Below are 26,532 nucleotides of genomic sequence, written 5' to 3' on the forward strand. Positions count from 1 at the left end.
GTTCTCTAATTAGTTATCTGAAAAAGCCAGGGCACCTTCACCTTTACGTGTGTGTGTGCGTAGGCATGTGTGTGTATACAGATATGCATACACATAAATTCTTAATCTTTGAGAACTTGGCAGCTGGGGTGGAGGTAGGGTCCTTCTTGAAAACCTTTAAATATTTTGATTAATTTTTAAACCATATTGTATTTGATATCTATACCAGATAACCTCATAGTGATGTACCAAAGCACACACAGTTCTGGGCAAAGTCTGAAGAAAGCCAGATTTATCAAATAACAGCGAGTTAGGTCCTTTCATCACCGAAGGAGAAAGCACTACATTGGTCTCATGATGTGACTATTGATTAGTCTTTGTTACAGCTACGAATAAGACTAACTCTTTCCATTAGGAAGATCCCAGTTCCTAGCAACGCAGTCAGTTGTTTCAAAGCCAGTAAAGACCCTTGTTGCCTCAAATGCTTAAATCCAATTTCTCACGAAGGTCTACAACCCACCTTCAAATCTCTTTCCATACTGTCGCTGAAAATAATGTATATGAGATATTTCACTATTTGATGCACATTCTAGCTTTATAACTTAACTAATTTATAAAAAAAAAAAACCTTGGAAAAAGCTCATTAGTGTAACAATCAAAGAATGGGTTTTTCTCTTTCATGTAACTCTGTAACACACATTCTTAAACCTCATGCCACCCAATATAGCATCTGTAGGTTATCTTATAATTTGTGTATATGAGTGCATAGAGCTGCCATTTTTTAAACGAAAAAATTTTAGTTCACGGTCTTTTTGGATTTCTTTTAAGGCCTTTCAGTAGAGCCACGCTGAAGTAATAATGTCTATGCATGGTTTTGTTATCATGGTAATAACAAGTCCTTGCTTACAATAATATATAGTGCTTAGTTGGGACTAGGAATAATGGTATGCTGCTTTTTAGTAACTGGTAAATAGTATGTTTTTGTCTAGTTTAATTAGAAATTAGAAAGCGAAGAAAGAAAGTATTTTTCATATATACAAAACATTCTATTTAATAAAGTATTATGCAAAAAATTATATACTGGGTAAGAAGCAAAATTAAAAAGAAAACAGCTTATAATATTCCTGATTAATAAGAGTTCCTAAATATAAAAACAACAAATGAAAATGCCTTGCCATTTAAAAAAATTAGCACATTATACAACTTTTACATACTTCAGAGGAAATAAAGATCTTGTGACACTGTTCTGAGGAATCTTTACATTTATAAAAATCGAAGGCCTAATTTTGCAAATACAACTTTCAAGCTGTATGAGCAAATGTAACTTACATGAAAGGCACAGGATGACGTCACGTTGAAGAACGGATCTGTAAGTTTCATAAAATCTAGTCACAGGTCACTAGAAATTTCATAAGGAATCTCAGAACTGTTTTTAACGTGATGTTTTGATTCAAACTGAGAACTGGAGAGTCTTTAGATCACAAGTACAAATTGAAGTAAGACTGAAGAAGATTTAGAGAGAACAGTTTCTTATCAGAACACTACCTGCTTTATGCAGTGTTGGTCACTCCATTCTCAGAGCAGATAATTAACATTTTCTTTAACTTGAGCTGTTTTCAATTTTCAATAGCTTATCTATTATATTTTTTTAGTTTGTAAAAAATGTATTTTCACACTACTACAATTTTAAAGAGTCAATTGTTGAAAGAAATTTTAAAGTAAAGTCCTGCTCTATTAGCTTCCTACATTGGAATACAAGAATACAGGAAGTGCTTTCAACAGAAAGTTACGTGGTTCTACAGTACAACCTGTCTAAAAGACTTGCAAGGGACCAGTCCAGTGACTGGGTCTCTTTGGATCAGGCGAAAGCAGAGGCAAATGAAGAAATGAGATTTTTTTTAAAATAAATATTAAAAAAATTACTTTATGAAAATGAACACTTGCTTGCACTTGAAATTGAGTGCCATTGAGAAGAACTGAGGCACAATGAAACTAAGTGCACAAAGGGAAAATATCTGAAATAAAACAATTTTCTGTGTAATTGAAACCCTTTACCATTAGATGTGCCTCATGATTGAGCTGGACATGTACTTTTTCAGATTAAGAAACATTTCCAACACTAGGGATGAGCCAGTCAAAATATGTGTTTCCTGGTTAATATTTAGGGTAATCCTAAAAGTGTTGCGACTAAAAATTCTGATTTAAAGAAAAAAAAATCACAGTTTTTATTATTTTTTTTTCCATGAAATTACTGACTCTTTTGCTAAAGTAAACTTAACTTTAAACCAAAAGCACGTTCTTAAAGCTCTGGAGGACTGTTAACAATGATGATGCAAGTGTCTCATTTCCCCAAGAAGCTCTACCAGAGACACATTGTTTCTTCATTTGATGTCAGTGTTAGATGCTCTTTCCACAGACCTTAAAGCATTCGGGTAGAATGGTGAGGATGACGCTTCAGAGAACAGCTCTTCTAATGGTGACTAGGTAAAAATAGCAATGCTGCAATCAGAGATAATGCTGCCTCGGATTGTAATTGCTCAGTTATCCTATTCATCATGACTCTAGTAACGCATGCCATCTACACACTTGCTGTCCTTTCGACTCTTTCATTTCAGTCCAGTGATTGAGCTCCTCTTCTCCAGAGCTGTTGAGACCTAAAGAAATCCAGCCTATCATCTCTTTCCTTTTCATGCTGCGTTTGTTATACACAGACAGTATGAGTGTCACATCAGAAAGTTGAAATAGGGCCACTTGAAAAACAAAAGTTTCCTTGTATACTGGATTAGGCTGCCCTCTGCGGATGGAAGTCTTGCATTTGGACATCTCTTGACCCATGGAATTCAGGAGAGTTAATTTGACATACGTATCTACAGGAAAAAAAGAACAACATACCACAGATATCATTTTAAACAAACTCAAAACACCTTTCCTGTGACATCTGCTGAGAACACTGAGTCTTTATAAGGATATGGTGTATACCATGTTTAATGGAAATTCAGTGAATTCCATTTTGATGTAGATGCTTATAAAATGTGACAAGGACAGAGAATGCAAATCTTTTGTGGGTCACAACATCTCAACCTCACTATTTCTACGTCATAGTTAGAATTTAAAGGTATACCTCATAATCCTTCCTCCACACCCTCCCACCCCCAATCCTTGACCTCCCACTACCACCCCTGCCCAACCCCATCCCCAATTAGCTTCACTAAGCAGGACACCATAGCATTAATAAACACTTAGCAAGCTCAATTAGCCACAACACTGTAAAGCATTCCACTGTGTTTTCAGAGAAAAAGAATAAACAAACAAATAGAAATGAAGGCAAATGGTAAAGAGGAAAAGAAGACAAGAATGCAAAGATGACATCAAAACAGCTTAGGATGAAATGTCAAAAAAATCTCTGCATGGATGTGGTTTTTAAATATATTTTAAAAACATCTGAAAGGGCCAAAATGAAGCCAAATGCATTAAGGGCTCAAAGTTTAGCAAATCAAGTAAAACTTTCTCCGGGTTTCATGCAAGAATACATTTAATGTGCTTTTTGGATTGTTAAAATAAATACTACAGGATTCTTTTTTGGCAGAATTTAATGTGAAATTTAAAGTATGGTATTCTTAACTATTTTCATGAATTACAAAAAAAATTGATGTAATGTTTAGTGTACAAAGTGAAACATAATAGTTCATTGCCTGATTATTTTGGAGATAAACCCTCTCTTCAAACATCTGTGTTTTCAGGTTCTTTAGACTCATGCAAATGATCTTCAGCACGGTGATCCATCATGTGTACTTCATATTAAAATTTCAATTAATTTTAATGAAAATCGCAATATTTCTTATGAAATATCTATTGTATGAATCAAAATATAGTACATGAAAAATAAAACCTTTAATTTAAAAAGTTTTGCTTATTTTTACATACTCTGAATACCATCATCCATAATCAGAGATAAATTCTAAGTTAGTTTTATTTAAAGTACCACAGATAATAAATGTGCATTTTTTTGGAAACCAACATGGTGGACAGCTTCACTGCTGGCAAGTTTTAGGGTATTTTGTTTTTGCATGAAAAGACAACATCCAATTAGCCTCTACAGGAACTCACCTCGGATTATATAAACCTGTCCACCTATCAAGTGTTTTAGACAACAGAACAGTCCATCTGACAACAGGGGGTGGAAAGCAGTAAAAGAAATAATGACCAGATGTCAATTGTTGGGTGAAAGAGGGTCAAAGGTTAGAATTAAAGAGGAAACACTGTTCACTGGAGTTGGAAGAACACAAAACTTTAGCATTTTAATTCAGGTAGAGGGGTTGAACAAAAGGGTTGTTGGGTAAATTTCATGGAATGCGAATTTTTAAGGTCATTGTGTAATCTTAAACAAAAATTACACTTCTTTAAAGGGGGAACATCTTTATAATGATAGCCTCTTGGTCTAAAGCACATTGAACATAGAATCATGCAAATTATTAGACTATATAAAAGACTGAATAAAAGTCATTATCAAACTACTATTATGCTAAGTTTTGAAGTCTCTCCATGCAATATTAAATATTTCAAATGCTTCTATTGCTTTCAATGTAATATAAAAAATTAAGTTAAACAAAATAAAATAGGACTATCAAAATTTTTGCTCTTGAATGTTCCCATGGTTTCTTTGGATTTTTCAGTTGATAACACAGTTCAAAGCCTAGAATTAGGCATATATGAAGGGTCACAATCTTGTATAACATATACAGTATAAGACAGACTGATAAAACTGTATTCTATTTTACTTTATAAATACTCCTCTTCATACAATTAATTTTAATGTTAACTTATATTTACCTACTAGCTGCCTCCCAGGGAACACCATTAACTACCCTGATACTGAAGATCTGATTCTAAAATAATGGTAATCTCTCCAACTTGCTCTTTAACCTGAAAACACCTACTCTAAGCTGCGAATGCTAATCTCTCAACCCGTTTATCATCCCCCCTGCCTCCACCCCCTCTCTTCATTTTAGTTCTGGTTTCTCTGTTTTTGTCAGAGTGGTTCTGAGCAAGGACAGAAAGGCAAGTGTATCATTCCATTCTGCTGGCTTTTAGCATCTCAAGTTAAATATTTGTTCAAAAATTAAACTGTTAGCTAAAGCAGGAATGGCAAGCTGAGAGCTGCTGGTGGGATGTGACCCCACATGATATTTTGTTGATCTGTTACAGCGTTCAGAAGTTTCGAATCGGAGTGTCTTGAGGCAGGGTGTGCGCCCCTGCCTTTGTCACTGCCTCACGCTCTGTATCTTTCACCCGCCAAGTCTGCTCATGTAAGTAACTTCCCAGGCCATTTGAGTTTGCATTCTAAGTATGTATCAATAAAGAGAACCAAGGTCCCATTTCCAAAGCTGTTTATTCTAGTAATTGCTTCTTTCCTCCCTCTGAATTCTTCCTTCTGAAAGGAGAAAGGGGACAATAATAATTCCATCCTTCTTTGATGCACCTTCGCCTGACTGGAGTCTCACAGTTACCCTGTGACAGACACAACCTCAACTTTACATACGAGGAAACAGACTCAGGGGAGTTAGGTTACTCATCCAAGGGTAGAAAAATACACATAATTTTGGCCTTCTGATTTTTAATTCAGGAATAGATACATTTCATAATACATTTCATAATACCTGTAAGATACATTTCATAAGGTTTCCATTATTACTTAGGTTTCCATTATATACTTAGCTATATTTTTGTGACTTTTCACTTGAATTAAAAAGACAATGTGGAGGACATCTGGAGGTAAATGAATTAACTTAATTCAAGGGAGGAAAAAGTTTCCACTCCAATAATTATTTGAGACTCAGAGTAAAAGATTCTGTGAGAAATCTTTGAGCAAACTTAAGGTGGCCATTACCATTCAAGATTTCCTTTCAAATTTTGAGCTTAGGGCACTAACAGCCTTAATTTCAGAGAAGTATAAAGAAGCTGTTATGTTCCCGACTTATTTCCACAGAGATTGACAAACGGTTTTGGAGGTTTACTGAGGAACACTCTCTCTGCAATCCCATAATTGCCTCCATCCTCAGGAGCAGGAAGAGGGTTAAGGAGGGAGGAGTGACAGGCATATAGACCAGGGCACGGGTACGCCATCTTGCTTTCCTCTCTTCGCACCTAGGGGAAATATCAAACTATTTCTTATTTTGTTTGTCCTGGTAAAGGCAAAGCCAAGCCATTTAAGAAGAGACTCTGCTGGCAGTACTAATTTATAATATTAAAGGAGAAAAAAATGTGAAGAAACAGTTTCTTCTTAAATTCTTATTGGAGAAAAGAGAATTACTGCATTAGTTCATAGTACTGCATGCAGACTGAAAACACCACATCATTCTTCTGTTGATACCAATAGCTCTACATATTCCTGACCATATCTGTAGAGTAGGACTAACTTTAAAAAATCCTCTAACTTTTTCTACCATTGGAAGATAACGGCTATGATAGGGATAATTTATTTGGCAGATACTATGAAAAATTAAAAATCTTGTCACCTTACAATTAATACTTTGAATTTCAAATTTTTCTACTTCCCAAATGACTGGAAATAGAAAACATGAAACAGATTAGCTGATGATTATACCATTTCATTTTGATCGGTTCAGACTAAATGATAGGATTGAGGCCCCTAACACTGAGAGTCCCATAAGTGCAGAAAACATAAGCATTAAAAAAAATTTTTTTTCACTCACTGGGTGGTCTGTTTGCTGCCAAATTTTTGAAGTGGCTGCCTTTTATCACTTCAGCTGATAGTCTTCCAGTGGTGGCATTATAAAGCAGGCCAATGAGAATTTCTGGAACGGAGCCATGTTCAAGAGACTGACATGAGGATGTACTTTCACTACAGGACATTTCTGACACACTCATTTGGGAATCACAGCCCTGCAATCAAGAATGAAGTCTTTATAGTATTTTGTAAAAGTGATATATTAAGAGATACATTGTTAATTCTGTGTTATTGGAATTAGGTAAATCACAATAAAGACAAGAGCTGCAGGCAAAATTCCCAAAGTGCTAAATTAGATATGTTGTTCTTAGTGTATTTTAGTCCCTGGATCTCTTTTCATTATACAGCAGTCAAAGAAATAATAGGATATGAGAAGATTTCACAAATACCTACACATTTGTATACAAATCAGAGAGGATAAATTTCTTAAACTCATAGGTGTTAATGAGCTATTTTTGAAATGTGCAAAATTGTTGTTTAAAGACTTAATAACCTTAATAACCTTTAAAGACTGACATGGACTCAGACTCAATTACAATAAGTGTAAATGTCTTCACTGTGTTTTTAATGATGAAGATTGGTAAACTCTGATTAAATAAACAAAACTATCTGTTATTTAAAAGTCAGTGTGTAGAACACTGAGAAACAGAAAGTTGGAAAGGGTGGGATATAATTTATCATGCAAATAATAACCAAAAGAAAAGTGTAGCTACAATAATACCAGTCAAGTTTAGCTTTAAGGCAATAACCATTACTAGAGACAAAGAGGTAAACTCAGTTTGAACTTTCAATTTACCAGGAAGATAAAATACCCCCGAATTTCCATGTTTTTAGTAACATGGGCTCAAAATATAGAAAGCAGAAATTGCCAGAACCAGAAAGAGAAATAGGCAAATCTACAACAATTAGTTGACTAATGGGGGGGATGACTTTAGCCTCCTTTCTTTCTCTAACAGACCAGACAAATAAATACAGTAAATATGTAGAAGATTCGAATATCACAATAAGCAAAACTGACCTAATGGTAATATGTAGAGCACCATACCCAACAACTATGAAATACACATCTTCTCAAACACATAGTGGTATTTTCATAAAACTATTCACAAAAATAAAGCAAATAGCAAAGATTTTCAAATGGCAGAAGTCATTCAGAATAGGTCTTTTAATCAGCTAGAAATCAAAACTAGCTTCTAATAAAGAAAACAATGCCTATATATTTGGAAATACTCATGGTAAATAAATGATAATGAAAACAAACTATCTGAAAAGAGTAATAAAAATAAATAAATGTTAGAGAGTCCAATTTGAGAAGACATGAGTAACAAATATCAGGAATGAAAAAGGAGACATCACCACGTATGCTATAGACCACAAAAACATAAAAGGATAGTAAAAACAACTTTCTTCCAACACATTTGAAATTCTGATGAAATGGACAGATTCCTAGAAAACTGCAACGAGCGAAGATGCACACAAGAAGAAATGGAATATCTGAACAGGGTTACTGAAGAGATTTAATTCATAATTAAAAATCTTTCCAAAACAAACAAAATATAAAACCCAAAAACTTCAGCTAGAGGGCTTCACTGGTGAATTCTAACCCCCTGAGCCACCCAGGCACCCCTTCACTCGTGAATTCTAATGAATACTGTTAGTTTTATGAACACTCTTCCAGATAGTAGGGAAAGAGGAAACACTCTCCAGTGCACTTTAAGAATCTAGCCAAAGCCTGACAACATTATAAAAAAAATTACAGAATTTTCTTATTCATGAGCTTTGATTTAAAACCCTAAATTAAATGATTGGCAAACCATATCTAGCAATGTGTAACTTCATACTTAAAAGAAATTCTTTTGAATGTTTCCCCTTTGAAATTGGGGATGTGACAAACAGTGCCAACTTGACTACTTCTAATCAATACTGCAGTGGCAATTCCAGCTAGTCAAAGTCCTTGCCTTACTAAATGCAATGCAATGCAATGCAATAAAATATATAATGATTTGGAAGGGAAGGAGATAAAACTGTACTTATGTGTAGGTTATGTAATTAGGTACAAAAGAAATCTAAAAAACTCCTCAGATGAATTACAGTTACATACAAAAGTAAAACTTTTAAGTCCATACATTGCTATATATCAGCAATAAATCTGAAAATAAAATTTATTCAAAAACAGCACTTAGGGGTGTCTGGCTGGCTTAGTTGATAGAGTGTACGACTCCAGGTCTCAGAGTCGTGAGTTCAAGCCCCTTGCTGGGTGTGGAGCCAACTTAAAATAAAAATTGAAAAAAAAATATAAATTAGCATTTATTAGAGCATAAGATATCAAATATCTAGGAATAAATGTACAAATGATACTTGAGGTCTTTACATAGAAAACTATGAATACAGGTAAACTGAGAAGTGCTACACAGATGTACTATGGTAATGTATCAGAAAGCCCAATTTTGTAACATTCTCGCCAAACTGGCCTAAGGATTAAATGCAGTAACAGTCGAAATCTCAACAGTCGAAATCTCAAAGGGTTTCTCTGTGGAGCCTGACAGGCTAATCCCGAAGTGCTCGTGGTCTATACATACAACGCAGTACTATTCAGCCTTAAAAAAGAAGGAAATCCTGCCATATGTGACAACATGGTTGAACCTGGAGGACGTGATGCTGAGTGAAATAAGCCAGGCACAGACAAATACTGCATGATTCCACTTAAATGAGATCTCTAAAATAGCCACACTTGCAAGACGCAGAGAGCAGAATGTTGGCTGCCAAAGGGTGGGGGTAGGGGAAACAGGGAATTGCTGTTCAAGGAGTACATGGTTACAGTTATAGAAGATGAACAAGTTCTAGAGATCTGCTGTACCGTGTGTGCCTGTAATTAATAATATTGTATTTTACACTTAGACATTTGTTAAAGAATAGATATCATGTTCAATGTTCTTACCACAATAAAATAAAATGAAATAAAAAAACCACAATAGAATGCCCTGTTCTACTGAGCATCAAAATTTATCACAAAGTTACATTATTTAAGACAATGTGACAGAAACAATGTAAAATACACTAACAGAATAGAAAGCCCACAAATTAACCTAGGTGTAACAGACACTCAATTTACAACAAGGGTGGAAGCATAAAGCAGTGGGGAAAGGATCATCTTTTTAATGAATAATGCGAAGACAATTGGTTCTCCATCCAGAAATAAATGAAAATCAACCCCTTACCTCAAAACATACCAAAAGTCAATTCTGAATTTAAATATAAAAAGCAAAATGATAAATTCATAGGTTAACACTGGGGATTATATTCATGATCTTAGGGTAGGGAAAGACTTCCTAAAAGGGACAGAAAAGTATTAATCATAAAGGAAACCTTGATGGGGCACCTGGGTGACTCACTGCATTAAAGCCTCTGCCTTCGGCTCAGGTCATGATCCCAGCATCCTGGGATCAAGCCCCACGTCCAGCTCTCTCTTCAGCGGGGAACCTGCTTCCCCTTCTCTCTCTGCCTGCCTCTCTGTACTTGTGGTCTCTGTCTGTCAAATAAGTAAATAAAATCTTAAAAAAAAAGAAAAGAAAAGCTTGGTGAATCTGAAAACATTAAAATTAAGAATTTCTGAGATTCAGCAGAATCTTTAGGATGGTGAAAAGGCAAACAACTGGGTGTGAGAGAGGTCTACGACACATATACTGCAATCAGCTCAAATCCAGAATATGTAAAGAACACTTAGAAATCAAACAAGAAAAAAGACAACACAATATAAAAAGTCCCAGACACTTGAACCAGCAACTTTACAGAATAGCCAATAAATATATGAAATGTCGTTCAACTTTATTAGTAATGAGAGAAATGGAAATGCAGGTATGTAGGTATCCTTACACAACATACAGGCTGAAACAATCATGTGGCTAGGACACAGAGCAATGGGAATGTTTATGGGCCCTCTGATGGTAAAGCAATATGGTTTTTAAAAATGTTAAAAAAAACACACATACCTTATGACCAGTATATACCATATCAGAAATATGTGCGATGTTTATCAAAAGACATGCAAAAGAATGTCCGTAGCAGCTTTGCTCCCAAGAGCCCCAGAGAGCAGAATGGATAAATAAATTTGGGTGAGTTCATGTAATACAGCATTGATACTATACACACTCCAGAGCAATGAAAACTAATTAGAACTACATTTACGGACATGACTTGAGCGAAAAATGTTGAACCTAAAATGACACTCGGCTGTATTAACTCCATTTATGTCAATTTCAAAAAAAGCAACCACAGAAAAACCCCAAGCTAAAACCCAAAGACCAGAGAGAACTAAATCACAGTATTTCAAACGCATGAATAGGTGGTAAAACTGTAAATCAAGCAAGAAAGGGATCGATGTAAAAGTCAAAATTGTGGTTAACTCTAGGGGTGGGGAGAGAAGGTTCAGTGATTGGGAAGGGCATGATGGGGGTGTCTGGGGGTATTGGTAACGTTTTATTTCTTGACCTGGATTGTGGTTACATGGGTTGTACTTTTTTTGTTTTTCATACTTTTTTTTTTTAAATATTTTATTTATTTATTTGAGAGAGAGAGAGAAGGCACAAGCAGAGGAAGTGACCTAGGGAGAGGGAGAAGCAGACAGCCTGCTGAGCTGGGAGCCTGATGTGAGACTCGATCCCAGGACCCCAGGATTATGACATGAGACAGTTGCTTAACAAACAGCCACCCAGGTGCCCCTGTTTTCCATACTTTTCTAATGTGTGTTGGATCTCAAAAGATAAAAGGCTTACTGAAGGGATTACCTAATACTAGGATACAATATACGCACAGATTAATGTATGGTGATAAAAAGAAATATTTAGAACTTTCTCTGGAGATTCCTAAGGGAATTATCTCCACAAGTTTAAAAAAAAAAGATAACACTATCTTCTATAATGCATTTTTAGATTTAAAACATTTTAGATGTAGATTTTTCAAATTTAAAAAAAGTCTAAAAATGTTTTCTACAAATCTTTGCATTTACAGTTGGCTTTTTAAGTGATTAAGGATAATTAATGTATACCTGGGAACAGAATTAACCCCCTGGACTGGTATTCAGAGAGACAAAATCTCATATTTTCAGATCTAATTCTAAATCACAGAGGAGAAAGCCAAAGGGAATATACATCTTATATTCCTAAATCATGGGTACACAAAACACATAGTTTGGTATGTTTTCATGACAGTTGGAGGAGAAAACATAATTTTAGTAAGTTTCAATTAGGATATATCATCACTTATGAAAATAGTGTCAAAAACATGCTCAGGCACATTTGGTGCATTTGCTACATTAGGCTATTATACTAGCAGCATCTGTTAGGATATTGTGGAATACATTTTTCATAATATAGTATTTTTCACATTAACCTACTATCAGATAATAACACAGGAATCTAATATTTTCTTACTAACACAGAGGTCATATTGCCTATTTTGAGCCACAAAGTGATGTACCAAGAAAGTCCTGAGAAAGACCTTTCTTGCTTCTGAGGGAAAACAGCCAACTTCTGTCCTCACTTCACTGCTGCAAGAAATGTCCTTGTCTCTGAGCCCAACAAAAAAGCAAGAGTGATACGATCCTTGATGATCACATTCTATTTCAGGAAGCCCTGATGAAATATAGTAGTGTTTAAGAGGAAAACAAAACACAAAAAACACGCAACACGGAAACACTATTGTCTAAAGGAATTCATTGTGAATTTCTCTGGCCCCTTAGAAAAAGTGCCTGGCTCTTGTCCTTCCCACAGTCCCTGCGAGGCTGGCATGGGTGTGGCATTCCAAGGAGCTAGGAGAGCACAACAGAAACAGTGTGGAATAACTATATAAATAGATTAATGGCAGGAAAGGCAAATTAAATACAGATCCTAGATACCCCAGTGGCGTCTTTCCTCTGACTGTTCCTCAGGGCATGCTGATCCATTTGGTGTATACTCGGGAATGTCTCCTCTCTCTGCAGAACCCATCATTAATTTGTAACTGGGGCTCACCTAGGTTGCAGTAACTGCAGGTGATTAACCCAAAGTCAAACAAATCCCAATCATAATTAGGTCTACTTAAAGGAATAGTCCCACAGGCTTCCCAAAGGAAAAGTGTATCTTCTTTCCATCTAACACAGTCTTTTTTTTCTTTTATCTTTTTAATATTTCCTCTCCTCCCTCCTGAGTCCTCTGCCCTAGGGTGGAGGATTATAAGCAATTCTGTGAAAGTAGAAAGAAGTCTATTGAATTTTTCAGAGAAATGAGTAAACTCTATATAATGTTTACCATAAGCAGACTTTGTGTTTATGACACCCACTCCATGTCCTTAATTGTATTAATAGGTTAAAATTTGGTGGTGGGAACTTGCAAATAGAGAGGAAAAAACCTGTAAGATTAAAAATATGACATAATTCCTATTAAGGAAATGTACTGGGCTTTTTATTAATACTAAATTGATTCTACCTTACTTGTAACCACTTAGAGTCAGTATTTTTAAGGTGAAACTGCTGAGCTGTGCAATGATAATTACTATAAATTTGAATAGTTTGTTGAATTTATTTTCACGGTGGCTGGAAGATATTCTCTGGTTTTTGATGTAATTTACACATGAAATGCTTTTTACACTTTCCTGGAAACAGGACGACGAGGACGCAGTGGGTGCTGCAGTGTGACAAGAGGGAGGTCACTGCTGCGGTGTTGGAACTGCCACATGGTGTCATCGCTTCCTTTCCTCGGGGCCCCTTCCCAGCCCCAAGGTCTCAATTGCTACCAGCTAGGGAAGGAAGGGATAACCAGAGGCCATTTCAGGGAAGAGAAAGCAAGAACAGCATAACTGCTCCAAATCGTGCCCCACTCCAACCCTAGTCCAGGGTGAAGGAGAAGCATTCTGTGTCTGAGTAGGGGTAGAGCTACTGAGTGACCCCAAAGGATAACTAATAAGGGAGCTGGGGATGGGTGGAGAACTTAAATTTCAAGTAGTGTTGGAAGCGGGATCCTTTCCGTTGCCTGTGGCAGAACCTCCGGCTTTCACTAGCTTAAGCAGCTCAAGGGAGTGCACTGGCTTCTGTAACCAACAGCGAGTCAAGAGGAGCCTCAGGGACTCACCGACCCACATCTTAACCCAGGTCTCTAGATATGAGTTTTCTTTGTCCATTTTGCAGGTGTGTTTCCCAAATTTGGCTTTATTTTCAGGTAGACTCTTCCTTCCTAGTTGCCAGATCGTTTTTAGCAGTCCTGAGAGCCGTAGGAAAGAGGGAGACAGCATGCTGACCTCTTCAAGCAAAACTCCAGAACTTATGTGTTAGGACCCATGAGATTTAATTCCGGGGCTCTGGGATAAAGTCACCTCGTCAGAAGCACAGGGGCAGCTTGGTCTCCCAAGCAAAATCTGCAAACTGTGGCTACAAGGGGGAAGGTATGGATGCTACGTCGCGTGGCCCTCTGTGAGGACGACCACCCACGTTACTGAGGGGCTGCTCCTGGGGCTGCTCTTGTGCTGTGACTACTTCCCTCATGGTCTTTGCCAGGTTGGCTCTGCAGCTATCAGCCTCGCAAGAGCCAGGGAGGAGGAAAAGACAGCTCAGTGGAAGGGATGGTTAGTCTACTCCAGGAGCACAGCTCTGCCATCCACGTTGGGTAATGGAGAGTGAAGGAGAGAGTAGTAAACTCTTGCTTTCTCTTTCACAAAGATTTTTTGATATTAACACTGAAAACTTACCTCACTGATAAGCTTAATATATGAGGAAATATTAATTGTAAAACAAATAGAAACAAAATATTTTATATTATCAATATTGCACTACAATATCATGTAGAAATGGTCACACAAAACTGCTTCGATTAAGATGTTCCTATATCTAGGTATATACATGAATGCACATAAATGCACGTTATTTTTCTTGCTGTGTTCAATAAGAACATATTTAATTTGAGATTCTTGTATATACGTTTGTAAGACTGGCTTATGAAGTTCATAGATTTTTCTCATGCTCTCTAGTAACTCCTATGCCATATACACTACTTCAAAGAGTACAAAGGAAAAGTACTCAGCTTCTCTTTGAGACTTGTATAATTTTGACACCAACTAGACAAGAAGAACATAAGAAAATTATAAGCCAATCTCACTTATAAACATATATGCAGAAATCTCAAATTAGACATTGTTAAGTTGAATTCAACAAAAATATATATACTTATGCACATATACATATGTAATCATATACATATATACATACACATATATGTTTTTCATCAAATAGGCATTATTCTGGGAGAGTTATTTGTGCATTGGAGTTGGGTAGAGTTGGGTAAAACTTGCCTCTGAAATTCAACCATCTTTTTTTTCTTTTTTTTTTTTTTAAATGAGAATCTTTATGACTACTGATTGAATTTCTTAATGATATTAAGTCTTTTCATGTTTTCTATGATCCCTAAATCTCTTCTTAGGAATTTTCATTTTTCAAGAAAATTGCTCATTCCAAAAAGTTTCCAAGTTTGTTTTCCTAGAGTTATTTTCCTTATGATTTTAAAATTTCCACAAGGGGCACCTGACTGACTCAGTCAGTTAAGTGCCTAACTCTTGATTGAGAAGGAAGGAAATAATAAAGACTAGAGCAGATATAAATGATAAAGAAACAATAGGGCTTCCTGGGTGGCTCAGTCAGTTAAGCAGCTGCCTTCAGTTCAGGTCATGATCCCAAGGTCTTGGGATCAAGCCTCGCATTGGGCTCCCTGCTCAGTAAGGAGTCTGCTTCTCCCTCTCCCTGCTGCTGCTCTGCCTACTTGTGCTAAGGAAAAAAAAAAAAAAAAAAAAAAAAAAAAAAAAAGAGAGAAAAAAGAAAAAAAAAAACACAATAGAACAGGTCTTTGAAACCAGGAGCTGGTTCTTTGAAAAAAAATGAGTAAAATTGATAAATCTCTAGCCAGACTTATCAAGAAGAAAAGAAAAGGACCCAAATAAATAAAATCACAAACAACAGAAGAGAAATAACATCTAACACCACAGAAATACAATTATGAGAATATTATGAAAAACTATATGCCAACAAATTTGACAGCCTAGAAGAAACAGATAAATTCCTAGAAACATATAAACTACCAGAACTGAAATAGGAAGAAATAGAAAACTTGAAGAGACTGATAACGAGCAAAGGAATGAATCAGTAATCAAAAACTCCACTAAACAAATGTCCAGGACCAGATGGCCTCGCAGGCAAATTCTACCAAACATTTAAAGAAGAGTTAATACCGATTTTTCTCAAACTATTCTAAAACAACAGAAAAGGAAGGAAAACTTCCAAATTAATTCTGTAAGGACAGCATCACCCTGGTGCAAAAGCAGATAAAGACACTACTAAAAAAGAGAATGACAGGCCAATATCCCTGATGAACACAGAAGCAAAAATTCTCAAGAAAGATGGGATCGGGAGGGAGACAAGCCATAAGAGACTCTTAATCTCACAAAACAAACTGAGGGTTGGGGGCGGGTAGGGAGTAGGGCTAGGGTGGCTGGGTTAGGGACATCGGGGAGGGTATGTGCTATGGTGAGTGTGTGAAATGTGTAAGCCTGCTGATTCACAGACCTGTACCTCTGGGGCAAATAATACATATGTTAATAAAAATAATTAAAAAAAAGAAAATATTAGTAAACTGAATCCAACAATACATTAAAAAAATTTATTCACCATGATCAAGTGGGATTTATTCCTGCAAGAGTGGTTCAATATTTGCAAATGAATCAACATGATACATCAAATAAATAAAAGAAAGGATAAGAACCAGATGATCATTTCAATATACTCAGAAAAAGCACTTGACAAAATACAACATCCATTCATGATAAAAACCCTCAACAAAGGAGCTTTTCAGGGAGGTACCTCAATATAATAAAGGCCACCTATGAAAAACCCACATCTAATATAACCCTCAGTGGGGAAAGAGAGCTTTTCCCGTGTGGTCAGAAAAAGGATAGGATGTCCATTCTCACCACTTTTATTCAACATAGATACTGGAAGTCCTACCCATTGCAATCAGACAACATAAAGAAATAAAAGGCATTTTAATCAGTAAGGAAGAAATAAAACTCACTACTTGCAGATGACTTGATACCATATATTGAAAACCTGAAAGACTTCACCAAAAAACTGCTAGAACTGGTAAACAAATTCAGTAAAGTTGCAGGATACAAAACCAATGTATAGAAATCTATTACATTTCTATACCCCAATAATGAGGCAGCAGAAAAAGAAATTAAGGACTCAATCCCATTTATTATTGCTCCAAAAACAGTAAGATACCTAGGAATAAACCTAACAAAAGGTGTATTCTGTACTCTGAAAACTATAAAACACTGATGAAAGAAATTGAAGATGACACAGAGAAATGGAAAGACATGCTCATGGATTGGAGTAACAAATATTGTTAAAATGTCTATACTACCAAAAGCAACGTACATATTTAACCCAATTCTTTTTAAAAAATTTATTTTTAAAACATTTTTATTTGTTTTTTTAATTCCTTTTCAGTGTTCCAGAATTCATTGTTTATGCATCACACCCAGTGCTCCATGCAATATGTGCCCTCCATAATACCACCAGGCTCACCCAACCTCCCATCCCCTCCCCTCCAAAACCCTCAGATTGTTTTTCAGAGTCCACAGTGTCTCATGATTCTTCTCCCCCTCCAATTTCCCCCAAGTTCCTTCTCCTCTCCATCTCCCCATGTCCTCTGTGTCATTCCTTATGCTCCACAAATAAGCAAAACCGTATGATAATTGACTCTCTCTGCTTGACTTATTTCACTCAGCATAATCTCTTCCAGTCCCATCCATGTTGACACAAAAGTTGGGTATTCATCCTTTCTGATGGAGGCATAATACTCCATAGTGTATATGGACCACATCTTCCTTATCTATTCATCCATTGAAGGGCATCTTGCTTGGTTCTTTCTAGTTTGGTGACTGTGGCCATTGCTGCTATGAACATTGAGGTACAGATGGCCCTTCTTTTCACTACATCTGTATCTTTGGGGTAAATACCCAATAGCGCAATTGCAGGGTCACAGGGAAGTTCTATTTTTAATTTCTTAAGGAATCTCCACACTGTTCTCCAAAGTGGCTGCCACCAACTTGCATTCCTACCAACACTGTAAGAGGGTTCCCCTTTCTCCACATCCTCTCCAACACATGTTGTTTACTGTCTTATTTAACCCAATTCTTATCAAAATACCAAAAGCAATTTTCACAGAACTAGAACCAACAATCTTAAAATTTGTATGGACCCACAAAAAACCCAGAATAGCCAAAGCAACCTTGAAGAAAAGAAAAAGCTGGATGCATAACATTTCCAGACTTCAAGTGATATTACAAAGCTATAGTAATCAAAACAGTATGGTACCAGCACAAAAACAGACACATAGATCAACAGAACAGTATAGAAAACCCAGAAACGAACCCACAATTATATATGGTCAATTAATCTATGATAAAACAGAAAAGAATATCCAATGGGAAAAAGAATGTCTCCTTCAGCAAATCGTGTCGGGAAACTGGACAGCAACATGCAAGAATGAAACTGGACTATTTTCTAACACCATAAAAAAAAATAAGTTCAAAATGGATGAAAGAAAAAAAAATGGATGAAAGATCTAAATGTGAAGCCATCAAAATCCTAGAAGAGAACACAGGCAGCAACTGCTTTCTAGACAGGTCTCCCGAGGCAAGGGAAACAAAATAAAAAATAAATTACTAGGGCTTCATTAAAATAAAAGCTTCTGCACAGCAAAGGAAAAATCAACAAAACTAAAAAAGGCAACCTGTGGAATGGGAGAAGATATTTGTAAATGATGTATATGACAAAGGGTTAGTGTCCAAAACATATTAAAAAAACTTACAAAAACCAACACCAAAAATCCCAAATAAAAAACTTCAATTAAAAGTATGCAGAAGACATGAACAGACATTATTCCAAAGAGGACATATAGATGGCCAACAGATACATGAAAAGATGCTCATCATCAGGGAACTGCAAATCAAAACTACAATGAGATATCATCTCACACCTGTCAGAATGGCTAAAATCAACAACACAAGAAATAACAAGTGTTGGCAAGGATGTGGAGAAAGGAGAACCCTCTTGCACTGTTGGTGGGAATGCAAACAGGTGCAGCCACTTTGGAAAACAGTATGGAAGTGCCTCAAAAAGTTAAAAAATAGAACTACCCTATGATCCAGCATTTGCACTACTATGTATTTAACAAACAAATACAGGAATTCTAATTCAAAAGGATATATGCATCCCTATGTTTATAACAGCATTATCTACAATAGCCAAGTTATGGAAACAGCCCAAGTGTCCATTGATTGATGAATGGATAAAGATGTCATGTAAATGTACATGTGTGCATGCCCGTGCGTGTGTAAAATGGAATATTACTCAGCCATAAAAAAGAATGACATGTTGCTATTTGCAGTGACGTGGACAGAGGTAGAGAGTATTACACTATGTGAAGTAAGTCATTCAGAGAAAGACAAATATGTGATTTCACTCATGTGTGGAATGTTAGATACAAAACAAATGAGTAAAAGGGAAAAAGAGAGAGAGAGGCAAATAAAGAAATAGACTCTTAACTACAGAGAACAAAGTGATGGATACCAGAAGGGAGATGGGTGGGGGGATGGGCAGGTGATGGGGGTTCAGAGGGGCACTTGCTATCATGAGCACTGGGTGTTGCATCACTGTACTGTACACCTGAAATATTATTACACTGTATGTTTCTAACTGGAATTTCAATAAAAACTTTTTAAAAAATTACACTTATCCTTTCCCACTAGCGTTCTTGATTCTGCTCATCCTGTTTCTTTTTTTCCCCCATAATACTCATAACCATCTCGTATACTGTATACTTATATTTATTTATTATGCTTGTTGTCTCTCTCCTTCCTGCTCTCCCACAATTAATTAAGTTCCATGCAGGTCAAAATTTATTTCTGTTTTTCATTAATGTACACCCAATCACTAGAACAGTATCTGGCAAAGGACATATGTGATAGATCTATGTTGAATGAATTTCTAATTTCATTGCAATGTGGTCAAAGAAGTTTATATGATATTCTTTGATATTTGTGGAGACTTCCTTTGTGGCCTGGCATATGGTTGACATTTGTAACGGTTCTACATATGCTTACATTTATTAAGTAGAGGTCTCGTATATAAATCAGACTTGTTAAGTATTACTCAAATCTGCCATATCCTTACTTGTATCTTCCTGCTTATCTCAATTTTCTAAGTGTTTAACAATCTCTTGGCTCACCATCAGTTCTTCCGTCTTATTTCTTCCCTTGAATTCAACATTCAACATATATCCTTTAGTGATTATCCCAGCAATGATCTATGAGTGGCAAACTCTCTTGGCCTTTGCCTGAAAATATCTGGAGTTTGGCCTCTCCCCTAAGAGATAAGTTAGGTGGCAATTATATTCTAAGCTGGTAGTTCATTTACCTTGGCACCTTAAGGTTACTATACCAGGGCCTTCTGGTCTTCAGCACTGTTGAGAAGCCTTCAACAATTGCTGAACTATTGTTCCCTTTCATTTTCTCTGTGGTTACATCCATCATTTTGTCTTGGGGTTTTGTCCTCTTACTGTAGCTTTTATAGGTGTGCATTCGCATTCATTTTGATAATCCTGTCTAGGCCATGTGTTTTCTCAATCTGATGATCCAAGTATTTCAAACACTGCCTCTCATTTTCTGTGGTCTCTCATTCTGCAGTTCTTTTAAGAAAATATATTTCACATTTTCATTCTACCCTCCATTTTCCTTACCCTCTTACTCATATTTTTCATTGATTCTATTTTTAATGACTCTATTTTTCATTCTGGAAGTTCCATATGGTCATTATTTAAATCTGCCTCCTTTTCCCATATTGTCTTATTCTTTCCTTGTGGTTTCTATTACTTCTTTTAGCTCTTTACTCATTTAAAGTGCATTTATTTTATACTCTCTTTCACAGTGTTCTATTAGTTTAGGTCCTAGAGATGCCAATATACCTACCTCTGGGGTCTACAGACTATCATTCATGTTGGATCATTTCTTATTGTTTATATTTTTTTTACATGTGAGTTAATCTTCAGGGGGGATTATTTTTTTCTGTAGGAATTCTGTATCGTCTAGGTTTGGCTACCTAAACAAAACAGGACATCATTTAAGGAAAGAAGTAAGAAGTAATAGAGACAGCATATTGGCAGAAAACCAACAGTGCCCATAACACCATCAGACCTAATATTTTTATTCTCAGTTTGTTTAATGATTTTCAGAATCACTCATATTCATCTCACAATCCTGATTTATTTGTGAGCGGACTTTAGGCTAGTTGCAAAAATAATTATATACAGCGTATACTGTTTTCTCTTCTTAAAGGAATGGCAGTATAAATGTTTATTGACTGCTTGTTCTATTCAAGGCACTGTACTAGGAAAGAGATTAACTGATTTCAAGGCAGACTATAAAAAATGCCTTGAGAGGCTTTATGGGAGAATATAGGTGGATACGATTAACTCGGGGAAATCAGAAACTATATTCCTGAGAAGAGACATTTGAAGTTGGCCCTGAAGGGATTTCAACAGGCATGAGGAATGGCATGTCAGACGGAGTGTGAGCTAAGGCCGGAATACAGAGAACAGGTTTGGTAAATGTCAGTTGATCTGGTATGGCTGGCGTATGTCGGGAAAGAAGTAAAAATGTAGCTAGAAAGGAGGGCTGAGGCCAAATTCACTCACTGAGCACCATTTCTATCAGAGACTTGTAATACTGCACTGTAACCTTTGCTTTGTCTGTCTCTCCTGCCAGACTGTAAGTCCCCTGAGGGCAGAACTTTTGTTTTATTCATCTTTGTATGTCCCCAAATATCACTCAGCAGGCATTTAATAAATACTGTTGAATGAAAGAATAAATTGTGAAAGACATGAAACGTGGTGGCCAGAAAAACCAGACCTGCCTCTAAGCAGTGGGAAGCGGGAGAGGCATTTTGAAGTGGGGAGTAACAGGCTTAGGCCTGTGTCTTAGAAAAATAACCAAAGGCCAAACACGTGGCAGGCCTGAGTGCCTGGGCTGATGGCAGGATTTATTTTGTTGCACTATTGATAGCCAAGCCTCTCCTTGAGAGCCGACTCATGGGCTGTCTTTGTGTACATTTTACAACTTTAGCAAAAATTTGCAGTTTTTCACCTTGAAGCAAAACATGAGACTTTAAAAAAATCTGATTTATAATAATTGATAATAACATGGAAACATGTTATAGTGGCAGTAATCACATAAGATTTTTGTACCCTAACAGATCAGTCATATATTAAGAACTATGACTTTTGCTTCACAATGAATGTAGCTGACTTCCCTGTCTTCTTAGGGTGTATCACACGGCTGAAAATTGCAACAGCTTTTTTTTTTTTTTTTTTAAGATTTTATTATTTATTTCAGAGAGAGAGAGAGAGAGAGAGAGAGAGGAAGCATGCAAGTAGGGGCGGGAGGGAGGGGCAGGAGAAGAGGGAGGGAAGAAGAGAGAGGAGCAGACTCCCTTCTGAGCACACAGCCCAGTGCTAGACTCAGTCTCACAACTCTGAGGTCCTGACCTGAGCCGAAATCACAAGTTGGATGCTTAACCAACCGAGCCACCCAGGTGTAGCAGGCAAAAGCTTTCTTCCTCTGAGATGTTTGAGTCCCTGGCAACACATATTCGGTTGCTAAGGTAGTAAAGGCTGTACTGCAGAAATACCCTCACGTATATATCTGGGGGGAGGTGTGAGCTTTTAAAAACTGGTCACTAAACTTACAGAGTGTTAGAACTGTAGTTATTCCTGTGTGAATTAGTGTACCCCAAATGTGCTGAATGTTCCTTTTACTTTGTTTTAAATGAGAGGATTCAAATCTATGTTTTTAATAGAAATAGATATATTTCTTAACTACTGGAAGACTAAATAGAACGATAATTAGAAAATAACAGCTCTAAATTGTTTCTAAATGTCTTCCAAGTTTGGGATTGTATTCTATTAACCACAGGCTCCTGGTTTTCCAACTGTGGTTAGTGGAATTTCTTGAATTTCACTTTTAAAATATAGTTTTATCTATTTAAAAATGAAAACAGGAGCGCCTGGGTGGCTCAGTCAGTTGAACGTCCAACTGTGGATTTCGGCTCAGGTCACGATCTCAGGGTTCTGAGATCGAGCCCTGCGGTGGGCTCCCCGAGGGGAGTGGAGCCTGCTTAAGATTCTCTCTTCCTCTCCCTCGGTCCCTCCCTGCCCCCCAAGGGAAAAAATAACATCACAGGCACATAAAGGAGTATTAACATAAAGAGGCAGTACAATGAGCTGGTAAGGGAAGGAAACTTTAGAGGCAATCAGGGTCCATCAGTTAAGGGACTATGACTTCTGGATACAGACTTCAGCATCTCCAAGCTTTAGTTTACCTAAAAGACATGAAATAACTGTCTACTTCCTTAGTAGTTCTCCTGCTTGGTAACATACAAGAGAACCAGCCTTGTATCTGGACTGCAGGTTTCACTCAACACTGTATTTTGGACTGACCATTTCTGTTTAACTGAGAAGTATCCGAGATTGCAGAGTCGGCTCTTTAGAAAGGGAGAAATCATTTCCAACTCCTTATCTATGTGAATGGACCTCTTCTCTACATGGTGTAATCTGAAAAAAAGAACTAAAGTGGGTTCAGAGCAGAGGGAAGACTAAAATGTATCATCAGCAGTTGTGTAACTGTAGGTATGGGTGCTCTGGAATAGGACGGTTGGGCTTCTCCCTCCCCGACAATCTCCCATCTGTGTGACTGTGGACATGTTTTACAATTTGCTTGAGACTCAATGTCCTTATCTGTAAAAGGAAGACGGAACTAGTACTACCTTAAAATTTTTGTCTAAAATTTTTGCTTATTAAAACAGCTTCATGATTTTTAGTGTTTGATATCGTAAGTATACGTTATAAAATAAGATTTCTGTTAGTAAAGTATCATTATTATCTGCTTTATATATTGGGTTATAAATAATATTTCATTTGAAATAAAGGGTGTGAATGCTTGAAAATCCTGAAAACCACATAGAACACTATCTTTCTATCCTTCTGTTTGTGAATGGTCCATTCAAATGACCAAATTTTAAACACTGTAAGATGGTGCTGCCCCCTGCTGACTTGGTTTCTCCAACATACTTTGAGACTTGTGGAAATCAAAACTTATACTTTATAATAGTTAAGTAACCCTAAGGTAAGCTAGAAGACTATATAATAATGCAGATGGTAAAATATTAAATATAGCTCTAAATAATATATGAAGTCTGTCAAGATACTGAAGTACAAACAATCTCATGGTGGGAACAAATAAATATAATAATATACTCTCCTAACTGGGTAATCTTTAACAAATTTAGAGATCCCATTCCAAATAACCATTATAATTGCTATTGTTTTAAGTGCTGCTGACGCCTTGTGGAAAGTTAGCAAAATATATACATTTTGTCCTAATTTAAATCTTCAATAATTATTTCCCCGATTCTTTCACTGAATGAACAGCAGCTTGATCTTCATTTCCTCATACTAGATAGCATTCGTCTTCTGACTAGTACCAAAGTACTAAATTTACACGACTCTATGCCAGAAACCCTGGGCATCTTCTTTCTTTTAATCTCACATATCCAACCAGTCACATCCTGGTGATTTTTCCTGCAGAAATCATCTCATAATTGGCTCATCCTTACACAAAAGCTCCTCTAATAGAGGCTTATCACCTAGTAGTGCAAAGAGTACTTGACAAGAAATCAAAAGAGCTAAGAGCAATGTTACCTGCTGTTAGCTTCAAGATGTTTGGTAACTTACCTATTGAGATTCTCATTTTTCTTCATTATAAAAGAGAGACTCCCTTTCATATTCTAGCCAGTAATAAGATTACATGAGCTAACATATAAGTGTTTTGAAAATAGATCACTATGACAACTTTATTTCTATAATGCAACAGCATCTTCGTTAGCTCTTCCTCATGTTAATGTTTTCTGTACGCCATGATCTATGCACTCTGCCATGGATATATGGAGTGGGAAGTGAGGGGTGCAAAGGATGGGGAGAAAGCAGACAGATAAGAAATTTTCTACATTCAGTTAGGTCAACCACATTGTCCACTCAATGTGTTACTTACTTTTGAGTCTTTGAACTTTGGCCTTAAAACTCTCCTCTGTAATGTTCTTAGGTCTTACTTAATTGGATGACCATTTTAAGGCAGCTTACCACACTCTGTGTCACCAATCTCCATACCAGAGGAAAAGACATCAGACACTAATAAACCAGACTTCTATAAAATTGGTTTTAATGGTGATGCAACTCTTCTTGAATACAGGTAAAGGCAGAATGGTGAAGTAAGGACATCTGACAATCTGTTCCTTTATAAAAGCAAAAAGAATACTGGTAAAAATTGTCAAAAACAACTTTTTCAGAACTCCTAGTTAACCAAAAGCTCGCAATACCAAGGACTGTTTGTGCAAGAGAAATGGCTGAATACCAGTAAGAAGAAGCTTTGTGGCATTTTGAATTTACCCTCTTCCCGTCTTCCACTTCCCAGTTCCATGGTGGCCTTGAAAACCGACAGTCTCACAACCCTGTGTTAGCTGTGAAAAACAGCAACTGAACAGACAGTGGAGGAATAAGAAAAGGTTTGGAGCTTCCCCAAAGCCTGAATCCCAGAGAACTAGTATTACTCGACTTGTCTGACAAGTCCCTGAAAAGCTCCATTCTCAAGCTTTGTTTTGATTTGACCTTACTCAAAGCTTGATAAATGTGTTCAGTACCACTGTATCCAAAGGAAATTTGTGGAAACAATTTTAAGCAACTGCTTAAAATCACAGTCAGCTGAGAAAGCAGTACTAGTACCTAGTACTAGTACTAGGGCTAACAAGAGGCTGATGAAAACACTGGAACAAAAGTCTTGGGAATGAGAAGTTCATAGGAGGCTATGATAAGCTTCAAACACTCCCAGGAATCAAAAGTCCGTGCACATATGTAAGGCTATGCACATGCCCAGGAAAGACCCGGGAAGGCCTAACCTCACCTCGAACTGACCCTGAGGCTCGGTGCATGCATGAAGTGACAGATAAGGCACAATTGTAAATTTGCTGCTGGAGCACTGAAGGCATGCCAAATACACAAATGCTAGGAGATATTATAAAGGCATTTAAGAAAATCTTGACAATGGCTGGGAGATTTACACAAGGCATTTAAGGAAATCTTGGTCCAATCATTAGCTGACAACTAATCTAACTGAACAGACCTCAGTGGCCCTCCCTCTTTCTTTGCCTCCCCCCTCCCCCCACAAAAACTCATGCACACACTCTAAAAAACAACAACTCAAACCACACGAAGAAACAAAGAGAATTAGCCAAGGTAACTACATAGGTAAATATATATATAGAAGAGAAGAGAGTATAACAGAGAAGAGAGTATAAAAGTATTTTAGTTTGTAAAGTGGTGGTAGGGTGAATAATGCCTCTAACAAAGAGGTCCATATTCTAGTCTCCAGAACCTATGAATATTTACCTTATATTACAAAGGTGACTTTAGATGGGGTTACGTAACATAAGGACATTATCCTGGATTATCTGAATAGGCCCAAAATAATCACAAGGTCCTTAGAGGGAGGGAGGAGAGGAGGAGGTCAAGAAAGAGGAAGAAATGTGAAGACACTATGTTGCCGGCTTTGAAAATGGAGGAGGAATCCCATGAAGAAATGCAGATGGCCTGTAAAAGCTAGAAAAATGAATGAATGAATGA

General features: G+C 36.8%; 1 protein-coding gene across 2 annotated transcripts in view; it reads right to left on the reverse strand.

Moving 5' to 3' along the window:
* Window positions 1-2,217: 2,217 nt before the first annotated feature.
* SYT14 (synaptotagmin 14) overlaps window positions 2,218-26,532 on the reverse strand; it is a 195,009-nt gene continuing 170,694 nt past the window's right edge. The window contains exons 7-9 of one of the 2 annotated variants that reach the window (XM_059414052.1): window positions 6,693-6,882; window positions 4,087-4,143; window positions 2,218-2,846 (exon numbers count right to left, since the gene is read on the reverse strand). In XM_059414052.1, coding sequence (XP_059270035.1) covers window positions 2,533-2,846; window positions 4,087-4,143; window positions 6,693-6,882 — 561 coding nt within the window. In that variant the 3' untranslated portion in view covers window positions 2,218-2,532. The remainder of the gene's footprint in view (window positions 2,847-4,086; window positions 4,144-6,692; window positions 6,883-26,532) is intronic. The other variant, XM_059414050.1, reaches the window with a different exon arrangement.

The sequence above is a fragment of the Mustela nigripes genome, chromosome 10, assembly GCF_022355385.1.
Source record: "Mustela nigripes isolate SB6536 chromosome 10, MUSNIG.SB6536, whole genome shotgun sequence".
Lineage (NCBI taxonomy): Eukaryota > Metazoa > Chordata > Mammalia > Carnivora > Mustelidae > Mustela > Mustela nigripes.